Source organism: Erigeron canadensis, chromosome 5, assembly GCF_010389155.1.
Source record: "Erigeron canadensis isolate Cc75 chromosome 5, C_canadensis_v1, whole genome shotgun sequence".
Classification (NCBI taxonomy): domain Eukaryota; kingdom Viridiplantae; phylum Streptophyta; class Magnoliopsida; order Asterales; family Asteraceae; genus Erigeron; species Erigeron canadensis.
Genome location: NC_057765.1, coordinates 24,241,968 through 24,254,332, shown reverse-complemented (window position 1 = coordinate 24,254,332; position 12,365 = coordinate 24,241,968). Strand labels below are relative to the sequence as shown.

Genomic DNA, 12,365 nt, shown 5'->3' with positions numbered 1-12,365 from the left:
TTTTAAATCTTCAAATTGAGCTTGTATTTCATAAATATCATATTCTTCGTTTTTATTTTGACAACAATTATTATTACAAGAATTTTCTTCTTCTTCAGATATAAAATCTTCTTCTTTTATACAATTTATTTCTTCTTCCGAATCTATATTTTCAGATTCATTTTCAGTTCTTGAATCTGATGAGTTTAATAAGATTCTCATTAAACCTTCTTTTAAATCTTTATCTATATTAAGATTATTAATCTTTTTCTTTACTCTGCATTTATTTGCATAATGGCCTATTTTGCCACACCTATAACATGTTTTTGGCTTATTATTATAATCTTTTTGTCTTTTATTTTTTCTCTCTTCTGTCTTTTCTCTCCTTTTTGTTTTGGAGTGTTTATTATAATTTCTTTTTCGTTAGTAATTTTTGTTTTGTGGAATATATTTTTCCTTTGTAGTATTTTTACATTCCATACCAAATTGGTCACAAAAACTTCTCATTTGTTTTCTTTCTAAAAAGCTATATCTTTTTATTTGTTGATTTAATTTTATTTCATTGCATAATGTTAATCCTTCTTGGATGCATGTGCCAATTAGTTTTCCATATGTATATTTATCATAATTTATTGTTGTCTCTGTTCCTTTAAGAGTTCTTCTAACTCTTTCAGCAAATAAATTAGGGAGACCGTCTATAAATTTAGACTTCCAATGAAACGTATTAGAATCTGGTAAATATTATATTATTATTATTATTATTATTATTATTATTATTATTATTATTATTATTATTATTATTATTATTATTATTATTATTATTATTAGTAGTAGTAGTAGAGTGCAGCCCCGTGCGATGCACGACAAGGATGGTTATGATCGGAAAAAGTGTTTAGAAACACATCATCTTTCACATTCAAAACAAAAAAAAAACCCAGAAACCATCAATGGTACCAAGAGAGTTTTCAAAAGCAACAATTCAAAGAGCCACATTATATGGTCTCACATTTCCAGAACATGAAAACTTGTAGAGATTGTGGTCACTACCTGACCACTATTTAGATCTTGAAATTTTGATATTTGGAAGATTTTCTTGTAGAGATAACAATCAATAAACTTTTTCAGGAAGGCATACAAAATGTCTATCAATAGGATAGTAAAATAACTACCAATGAACACGTATTAAGAAAGAGTATAGGTTTATCATATAAAAACACCAAGACTCACAAACCAATAGGATATGAAATCATAGCGAGGACAACTGTTTAATGTATGCCAAGGACATATGCTGCCGTGTTTCATTATGGAGCTTGACCCCAAAGGTATTGTTCACCAACTATCGGATACCTATGTTTCCATAATTTATATGGTTTCAAAGGCGCCTATGAAGACCATTAATGTATTTTTATAAACAAAACATACTTTTAAGGGTGTTTCTTACAAATATGAAGTACTCTATATTGTATCCCAGTCAGGGCTAACTCAAAAATTAAAAAAGCGAAATTTATAATAATGCCAATACATTGACAGGAAAACAAAACTCTAAAATATCAACTACCCTTCTGAATAAAGTTTTCAAAATAAACGAAACGTGATATATGAACAATTAGAGAAGCTGTAAAAAAGATCGTTTTTTTCACAAATCTAAAAGGTAGGTAGGTACCAAAAAAGCAAGTGACAGTGATCAAAACATAAGTCTATGAATAAGAAGTTGTGACAAAAGGAAATTATGTTCCAAGTAACTCAACGAAAGACTATCCATGCATGATAGATAACAAACGAAGAACAAAAAGGAATAAGTAGAACTTGTTATGTACATAGATTGGAGCTTCAACTTCCGTGGATGGTTGTATTTATATCAAGTAAATTGAGTTTCAATATTTTTTTGCCAAAAGGTGTTTTAGGTGAACCCAACCATACAAATTGATGTTTTTGATTTGTTGGCATTTGGCAAACCTCCCAAGTTGCCCAATTTCTTACCACTAAATTAAATAACTCTAATAAAACGGCATATAATAGATCTAGTCAACTTGTTCAGATAATACTAATATAATATGATAGCTAACTATTATCGATAAGTAAGATTTCCGGGGAATACAAACCAAGTAGTGAGTGATTTACATAGTAAGAAGAGAAATAAAGGCGCTACCTTTAGATTTGACATGAGTATCTTGCTTGTTGAACCGTGATTCTAGGATGTGGTTCCTTGTGTATAAAAGTAACAGAACCATTACTTGTCTTTACATTAGTCTCGGGATCTTTGCCATGATGTTTAGCTATACCACTGTAAACCCGATTATGGCATGCCGAATCTAACACCAAAAAAGGATAGAAAATACCAATATTTCATTCCATAAAATCATAAATCATAAGGACAAGGCTTGGAACTCATGTTCTATTATAAAGAACTTACAGGGTCAGCCCATTTGGCTAAAATGGATTTTGATATTGTTTTTCTGTGTTCAAGTCTCTTAGGGGCTCATACCCCTAATTTGGGCCTTTTCTTTCGTGATTGAATACCCTCTTGAGATTCCTTGCCATGCTGCTTACTAAGTATCTCATAGAAATCACTTTAGTTCTTCTTTACCAGAAACCCCTTTTCTAGAAGGTTCTGCAAACAGCCACCATGTAGAAAGAAAGTAATTATAGTCACCTAACATTCGGTAACAGCACCACCAAGGCACCAAGTAACACTTTATATGTTCAAAGGGAATCTGGATAACATTCCTAGTTCCAACAGGAGAAGGTAAAAGTCCATTGTTAGTGACATAAAATCCGTTTATTTCATGGGTCACCAAATACGATTTTTGTAAGAGTTACATCTTAAGAAACATACCTGTCGGAATCCTTCCTCCAGCTGAATACGCCTCAAAGCCGATGATATGCTTGTATAACCACACCTCCTCTCATCCCTTGAGTCTAAAAAATAATTTTAAAGAAAATTCTTAAAGGCAACAACCTTAACCAGTTTAAGTGTATATAAGTCAACTTGAAATGCATTTTACTAATAAGAGGTCAAAAGTAATTTATCTAATAAAGAGAACCAGGTCAACTTCAAATGGTTTATCACCAAGTGTCAACTCACGTGTTAAAAACCACCTAAATCGCTATACCTAAAGGTGTATTGTTAATCATAATTAATGATTTCTTTCTCTTTTTCTTACCAGTTTTAAACAATGAACGAAAAAGTGTTTGGAGGTTAACCAAATTGTTGTTCTGATGAACCTCAAAGTTACCCATTTTGATGCGTTACCCAACCCACTATTTTGCAACCTATAAAGAATGATGCAAGGTACTATCATACTGCCAAAAGGAAAGAGATTTACGAACGTAGTGCAAAATCATTAAGTATATAAATTTCTAGCATTGGGATCATATCCTTATAGATTTTCAGGCACACAACGACTAAAGGCCAAAATTTGCCTCCATGTGTACTTAGAGACAGTATGCAACTGACTTTTTTAAATGTTAAAAATTGAAACTTATTTAATTTAATATCAAATAAGAAATCATAATTTTTTTTTTGATGACGATGTGATGAAAATGGCATGGTTTACAATATGAAATATGTTAATAAAAAACAGTCAAACTTATTTATAGATTTTTGTGTCAAAAGACGTAAGCAACCAAAAATTAATATCCGGAGTAAAAGCACCTCAATGAAGGTACGCCATTCATTTAAGAAGTGTTCGTAGAAGAAAATGGGTGATTTTCAGCGCATACATGTAACCACATAGCTATTTGGCCATAATTTAAGATGGACTCACATTCAGCAATCGAAGACCTGTTAAGCTGAGTGGACTCCTCATGATTTACAAATACAAGAAAGTAAATTTCAGGAAACCAATATCTACCTAATATAGCAAATCATGCATAGTGGAACATCCTTGGCGTTCTTTGTGGATGAGAGTTGGCTGCAGAAGTTCTGATGGAACAATTGCCATATGTCCTTGAGCTGCATATATGGACATGGAAATTTCAGCACTGTATCAATCATGGTAGTTCGAATTTTTGATTTTTTTTTCAAAAGAAAAAAAACATAGTTTTATATATAGTTTGCCCTTTCTTTCATTGTTACCCTTTTCGTAAAGCTATTAGTTACCTTAATATCTCTATGATTGATTGTCCATTGACAACCCTCATGAAGATAAGGAAGGCCTAATACATTGTCCAATGCAATGAGTATCTACATGTGGTAACTGCCCAAAAAAAGAGACATGTAAAAGCTACTTAACTCGCTTTTTGGCACTCCGTTGTCAGACTATAAACAACCTGCATCATGTGAAGTTAATAATGATGTTATGAAAAATAACATTAACCCAACATAAAAAAGAAATAATAAATGCACCACAATTGAATTGTTCAGATGTTGTTATGAAGATGCTATAAAATAGTTAAGACTGTTGGTTCAGGTAGTTTATATGATATATAATTTTTAACGGGAAAACGTGTTTAAGGATCTATAAGACTCCCTTTGATGACCCAAACCTTGATAGGGTTAAAGAGAAGAATACTAAAGAGAATAAGAGAAAACCGATTTCTGGATATACTCCCAGAGATGATCGGCTAGGTTTATTAAACATAATCACTAATAACCAAGTTACATAAGACACCCTCAACAAAGTAAAAAGTCCATAAAGGTCTTAAGAAAAACAACCCATCAATTAAAATAACAAAAACACCAAATAAGGAAATAAAACCCAAGAGTTTGTATCAATACTCCCTCCTTAACCCACTTGTTGTCCACAAGAAGTGAGCTCTGAAAAATCAGGGAAACGTAGTTTTAGCTCATCCAAGAATTCCCACGTTGCATCTTGAGTTGTTTGCCCCTCCCATTGCACGAGCACCTTCATCGCCGCCCTGTTTCCCCTCTTAACTAACTTTGAATTTTTTATTTTTTTTCAAAAGAAAAAAAACATAGTTTTATATATAGTTTGCCCTTTCTTTCATTGTTACCCTTTTCGTAAAGCTATTAGTTACCTTAATATCTCTATGATTGATTGTACATTGACAACCCTCATGAAGATAAGGAAGGCCTAATACATTGTCCAATGCAATGAGTATCTACATGTGGTAACTGCCCAAAAAAAGAGACATGTAAGAGCTACTTAACTCGCTTTTTGGCACTCCATTGTCAGACTATAAACAACCTGCATCATGTGAAGTTAATAATGATGTTATGAAAAATAACATTAACCCAACATAAAAAAGAAATAATAAATGCACCACAATTGAATTGTTCAGATGTTGTTATGAAGATGCTATGAAAATTAGTTAAGACTGTTGGTTCAGGTAGTTTATATAATATATAATTTTTAACTGGAAAACGTGTTTAAGGATCTATAAGACTCCCTTTGTTGACCCAAACCTTGATAGGGTTAAAGAGAAGAATACTAAAGAGAATAAGAGAAAACCAATTTCTGGATATCCTCCCAGAGATGATCGGCTAGGTTTATTAAACATAATCACTAATAACCAAGTTACATAAGACACCCTCAACAAAGTAAAAAGTCCATAAAGGTCTTAAGAAAAACAACCTAACAATTAAAATAACAAAAACACCAAATAAGGAAATAAAACCCAAGAGTTTGTGTCAAACCTGCCTTGAATCATGGCACAACTTGCCCATATTGTTGTCTATTTCATAGGAAAAAAACACTACTTTCATGAATAATTAGACTGTGGATTTGTTTGCAAAATAATGGAGCCAACTTGAATAAGTTAGCAAGTCTAATTACCTAAAAATGGATATATAAATTACCTGAGAACTAACTTCATAGCTTATAATCCAGATCCACTTGGCTCTCAGATGGAACCATTGACTCGTGTGGATCATTTAGCCCAAGATTTTGACGTCTTCTTGCAAGATCCTTGGCAAGATGTTCTTTTTTTTAGGCATAGTTCGTTGTGTATCATCCTGTTTTTCCATAATTTTACTTAAACTCATGCGAAAACATTCATTGGTATGGAGACTTGTTCTTGTGAAACGCCTTTGACTTCCCGCTGCCAATCGTTGCAAAACATGAAATTGGAGGAGCTCCTAACCCACCCATGGAATGAGGAACCTCACCGTCCATGGTTATTTCTGGTTCATGATCAATGCATTGTAATAACCACCCGTTTAAGGTATTTACATATGATTTCTGAACAGTAATCCAGTTATTAAAATGTCAGGCCCAAGATACAAGTCCTGTTTCAAGCTTAAGCGTGGTTCTCAAGTTTATATCTCTTTCAATGCTGGTGTTTGCCCTTAAAGTCTGACTCCATGATGGCTTCAAACTGATTTGGGTGACATTTCACAATTGATTGCCACATTCTTATAAGTCTGTAGAGAGCACAATAAAAGATAAAGTTGTTTGTAAAATGACGGCTCTAATGCACTTATATAAAGAGGAGTCTAATTTTAGCAGCCAAAACTTTTACATACCCGTATATCAACTCACTGACTTGTGGCTGCAGTTCCATGTCCTTTACTTTTTGTATCTCGCTAGATATGACATCAGTATCTTTGATAGACATATCTTGTTTAGTCATCAAACATTTTGTAGAAGCCTGTGCAGCAGTGTTCTTACAAGATTATGCTCATGCTCCTCTCCACGTGCATCCAATTTAGTCAACCTTTTGTACATCACTTTTATCCTATCTTCATCCTAAAACCAAATCAACCACGTGATGTATCAATTTCAAATTACTAAAATGAAATCCATAACAAAATTACTAACCATAGAACTATGGTCATAGTTACCCATTTATGTTTTTTTTGTAAGATACAGAAACAATTAATATTTAGGTACAAGTCAAATCTTTTTATGTATGTATGTTCTTTTTGTAATGATGTCTTACTTTTACTTCCTTGTATAACTTATTCTCCAACATATATAGCTTTTCCAAAGTAGAAGCAAGGTTACAGACCTATATCCTTAGACATCATCCACATTATGAGATCATGCTGACTTTATAACTCGAGACCTCGAGGTTGCAGATTGTATAGAGTCGCATGTCGACTTTTATATTAATGATTCTTATTACATGCTTATAAGCAGATCTCAATGTGTTGTAAAATCACAAAAATATAAGAACTACTAAACATGCAGTTATATATGCAGAAGTCGTGTGAAACTAACGATTTAAAGTTTTCCAAATGGATTACAAACCTCCCATGTTGGATCAGTACCTATTGAGTTATTACCTAACCAACCAAATTTTCCATATAAAGCATCATTTGACTCATTTTTGCAGCATGATGAGATACAAATAACACATTATGTAGATTATGATCTATAAAATTGTAGGTATCCATTTAACCCATCAAAGTTGGGGGTTGCATATAAGACCCACACAAAACACCTAAAATTACATTGTGCAAACTTCTCATAGCTTTGAATAACTTACCATCTAAAGCTATAACGGAGTCTTCGTCCAATGATGATGCTTATAATCATCCATAGGAGGCAGCTGCAAGTAGGTTGCCATAACTAAAAGCTTTACAAATGTGTGGGCTTTGGTTGGCGCTTACAATATATAGAAGAACTCATAGCGGATGATGTATAAAAATCACAATTTGGTGCCATAATCTTTCTAGCAAAAATGGAAAGTTTTACACAAATGTGCAAATTAAAAAATCTGACAACTTACCCAACCAATACCGATTCCATTAACTTCTGAATATCCATTGCTTTCCTGACTGACGTAACTCCAAAATCTTTAGCTCGCTGAATTTGTTTCCATAAGAACACGGTCATTTAAATTTTCATTCTTTTGCTACTGTTAATCCAAACTTTTACCCAAAGGTTATCCTCTCTACTATGATTGTAGCATACTGTTCTTGTTGATATAAGAGACTTATTCAACCCTACCTACCAAATTGAGGAGGTGCGAAAAACAGGGGCAGAGTTAATATGGTAACCTCATATAACGACTGAATCGCCAGTGGAACCTGGGCTCCATTATCTAAAACCTAGAAATCACGACAACCTATGAATTCCTCAGAAGAAGAAGCAAAACAAACCTAAGCAATAATAAAGGAAACTCTAGAGTAAAATTGAAAAAACACAGAAAGGAAAAAAATTATATATATATTACTTACCATTCTTGGGGTAGGGTTTTATCATCAAACAATCAATGGGTATAATCTAGTGATACCGAGTCATGTCTTGAATCTGAATCATAAAAGCCTAACTAAGTATAAAAATACATAATAACCTGGTGGAACCGTTTGATGGTTGGCCGAAAGAATAGTGGCTGGCGGAGGGACAGACTGCAATGATGGGCTGGTGGTTGTGGTGGCATGGTGATGTTTTGGCTCTATCCCCCCTTCATACTAAAGGAGGAATGTCAAGTGACATCATAATGTGTTGTTGTCAAGCCAAGAGGGAAGCCACATTGGATGTATGACGTCAATGTGTAGGTATTTCAAGGTGCTTTTGGTGTGTGTGGGGACGTGATTTGGGCGGGGGAATAAGGCATACTTCAAAAACGGGCTTTGGCGGGAGTAGGGCTTTGGGGACGTGTTAAGGTGGTGTGGTGATATGTTGCAGGACCTAGGTGTAAAGGTGGTTGATAGTTGTGAAGGTGGTGTGTTGCTTTATTTCAAATTCGGTTTTGGCGGCAATATATATATAGATATATATATATATCTATATGTATGTATGTATGGGAGAGATGGGAGAGATATGCATGCTTTAATTTAAAAATTAAGGATATGTGCATGCTTTAATTTGAATATAATATAATAAAACATAAATTAGTTGAAGTAGATATGGGTGGTACGTATGGATTGTTTGTTGTTTTACACTAAGCATTTAATGCTAATTGTGTTCCACATACGATCCATCTTCACCTGCTTCAACTAAAGGATTTGACACCACTGTTTATGAGTCTTGAGATCTACAATTGATTGGTTGGTAGAAAGAGAAACATGTATATTGTGTGATCAAAACTTATCACAAACACACCATCCCAAGTTTTTCACACACAACTCTCTCACCGAATATTACAATCAAATTTCATGGCTACCAACCAAACTTTGCTTGTGGAACAATTAGATGCTTCAAAAGATTTCATCAACATGAAGGTGAGGATAATCCGTCGTTGGATTAATCCCTGGCAGAGGCTTGAGATGGTGTTGGTTGATGAGAAGGTAACCCTATATGTTTCCTTGTATGGTAGCCAATTCATAAATATAAGAAAAAAACACAATCTTTTAATTTCTGTTCTAAGTTTTTTTATGTTATTTTATAGGGTGCAAAAATCCAGTGTATGGTAAAGAAAGACTTGGTTCCTATCTTTGATAATCTGATCAAAGAAGATACTGCGGTTATCATCAAGAGGTTTGGTATTGGTGTGAATGATGACCCTTTCCCTGTGGTTAAACATAAGCTAAAGTTAAGCTTTTACAAAAGTACAGAGGTGCAGCATGGTGTAACTTTTACTGATCTTGCTTATGGATTCTCATTCACACCTTTCAATGAAATAACTGTGACCAAAGCTAGAGATAAAGATACCCTCAATATTGGTTAGTATGATTAAAGTGTTTTGTGTTTTTGTTTTTGTTGAACACTGAAAGATTTATATTTTTTGGTGGGAACAGATGTTATTGGTTGTGTAATTTGGTGTGGGAATCTGGAGGTGTTCAAGTCAGCAACAAATACCTCAAAGAGGTTCAACTTGGAGTTGAAAGATCTGGAGTAAGTTTTCAAATATCTCTCTTTGAAAGTATACTATATAAGTGCATCTATGTAGTAAAAAGTACATGATATCCTGTTTAATGTTTCATTTTTCTTTCTTAGATTTGATGTACTAAAAAGTTGTTTATATTCTGACAACCTGGGGTATACTATATCTGTGCATCTATGTATCTATATTAAGTTTTGTGTCTCACAACCTGACAGCATGTAGACTACTATATAAGTGCATGTATGTGTTTTGTAAGTGAAAGTATTTGTCAGTTGAAGTAAATAAAAAAAGAATACAGTTAAAAACATATTGATGAGGGTCTCATAGCACACTTGCACCAGTATAACTGTCCTATTTAATAGAGAAATTGAACGAAATGAGTTAATATCAAATCATTGGTAACATTTAATGAAATCGGTATTTGATGTATATATGTAGTGGTGTAACCCAACGTTGTACTTTGTGGAATGATTATGCTGTTCAATTTATTGACTTTGTGGAGAATAACAAATCTGAAGAGCATGTCATCACCATCATGCAACATGCCATCATAAACGAATGGAATGGTAAGTGCAAGGATTTGGATTGAATTTTCTTGTCCCATGTTATCACTGTTATATTTAATTTGGATTCACTTTTCTTTACCCAGAAAATTTGACTGTCCAAAGTGATAAGTTTGGTACTAGGATTTTCATAAATGAGGATATACAAGAAGCAAATGACTTTAGGAGGAGGTATGGATATATACCAAATATTAAGTTAGATCATAATGATTTGTTTTTTTCAACTTATTTCTCCACAAATCTTATTATTAGATTGATACTAAAGGAAGGAGCTGCTCAAGGATCACATACAACTTTCACAACACAAACTGTTTACCCAAATCGGTTAGAGTTCATCCTAAACAGTGATAAGAAACAATTAGACGAGGTTAGAGAAGCTGAACAGGTATGCTGATATGTCACCTCATACTAACTTATGACCATATTACAGTTTAAGTACTTATGCATATTTTCATCGTCATATTGAATTTATGTACAGCCTGGAGATGTTGTAGTTGTGGCCACAATAGCTATGTTTGAACCAGAGTTTGGATGGTTCTTTATTGCTTGCAAAAAATGTTCAAAGAAAGTCATAAGCAAAATGGAGTACTTGGAAATTGCCGATGAAGAAGAGCTCACTGATGAGCTTATCAATGCTCCCGGTGACAGTATCTGGTGTCGAAAAGAAAAAAAGATAGCAACAGAAGTTGGACCCAAGTAATACTGGAATAGTGTTATACATTTTCAGTTTATACTAAAAATATAGAGATATATTTACAGGTTGATAATATATGTAGCATTTTTTTTGCAATAGTCTTATACATTTACATTTTAACTTCAGGTTCAGAGTCACCATGAGAGTCCAAGACAGCACAGGCAGTGCCTTTTTTGTAATGTGGGATAGAGATGTCCAGAAGCTACTTGGTTTGTCTGCCCATGATATCCATCAAAGACAACTGAATAATAATGATGATGAGACTTACCCGCATGAACTTGAAGGGTTGCTAAATGTGAAAGTTGCATTTAAGATAAAAATAGACAACTACAATGTGAAACACAAGGGCAGTGCTTATACTGTCAACAAGATGTGTGATGATCCCGATATCATTGCGGAGTTAGAAGATGAAGAAAATGACAATGAGGTAGTCAATTAATATGCTATTAGAAATTGTAATGATGGTAATTAGTTAATTATATTGGCTATAATGAATATTACAATATGCTAACATGTATTTAATTGATGACTAGGTTCAACAACAGGAAACCATGCCAGAAATTGTGTCAGCTATTAAGCTTGCTGAGGAGTCGCAAGGTGGACCCGATTCAAAGGTATTTATAATAGATCAATACTTGATTATGATTGACAATTGTAAAAAAATAAAATAATTCTCACCTAATGTTGGCATAGTTGTTATGTGGTATATTTGCAGGATGCTTTCTCTGTTACTGGCGATTCTTTAGCCGCCGAGATTGAAAAAGATTGTGAGACCAGCCCTTTGCAAAAGCGACCTAATGATACTCCAGGTGTTGAATCAACAAGTAAGTCTAGAAAAAGGGTTCGCAAGGCGAAAATATACTAAAACCCAACACTCATCATTTTGGTTGAAGGTAATTGTCTTTTGAAAATATGTAGATGTGATGAACGTATATCAATCTACTATGATGTGTGTTTTAAACTGTCTTTTCAAACTGTGTTGACCATCAATCTCCGAACATATTCAGACTAAATGTCGGGTTTGTAATGTGGTGTGCTAAACTTATGTAATGTTTTAAACTTATGTTTTGTACTAGGTTTGTATCATGTTTCATGGTGGTTGTTTTGGATAAGGAATCTCTAATTCAATTAGTTAAACACACACACACACACACAGATCTTTTCTCATGGTAGTTGTTTTGGTTTTATCTTTAACTCAATTAGTTAAACACACACACACACACACAGAGATCTTGTGGAATGTTAAGGAAAGTTTAAAAAACTGGAGAACAAGATATTATAGAATAAACAGTGTACCAAATGTATAAAAAGTGAATGTAGTTTGTGGTTTTTAGGTCAAAGATATTATGGAAGACAGATATTAAAAAGAGATTTTCATTCAATTTCACTTATGATGTATAATATTATTACCAATGTATTAGATCAATTTAGGTTGTGGTTACTTTAATGGTTTA

At 33.5% G+C, this 12,365-nt stretch overlaps 1 protein-coding gene across 1 annotated transcript; it reads left to right on the top strand.

Moving 5' to 3' along the window:
- Nucleotides 1-8,986: 8,986 nt before the first annotated feature.
- LOC122601378 lies at nucleotides 8,987-11,776 on the top strand. Its single transcript, XM_043774141.1, has 10 exons — nucleotides 8,987-9,118; nucleotides 9,220-9,493; nucleotides 9,569-9,665; nucleotides 10,093-10,220; nucleotides 10,304-10,388; nucleotides 10,470-10,602; nucleotides 10,696-10,913; nucleotides 11,038-11,338; nucleotides 11,445-11,525; nucleotides 11,627-11,776. Exons 1-10 carry the CDS (start codon nucleotides 8,987-8,989, stop codon nucleotides 11,774-11,776), a joined length of 1,599 nt encoding a protein of 532 aa, XP_043630076.1.
- The last annotated feature ends 589 nt before the right edge of the window (nucleotides 11,777-12,365 follow it).

What these genes read in the sequence shown, in the direction of transcription:
- LOC122601378 (XM_043774141.1), top strand. Translation starts at nt 8,987, where the DNA reads ATGGCTACCAACCAAACTTTGCTTGTGGAACAATTAGATGCTTCAAAA. An exon ending in ATGAAGAAAATGACAATGAG is followed by an intron (nt 11,339 to 11,444) that starts GTAGTCAATTAA and finishes ATTGATGACTAG; the next exon opens with GTTCAACAACAGGAAACCAT. An exon ending in AAGGTGGACCCGATTCAAAG is followed by an intron (nt 11,526 to 11,626) that starts GTATTTATAATA and finishes GTATATTTGCAG; the next exon opens with GATGCTTTCTCTGTTACTGG.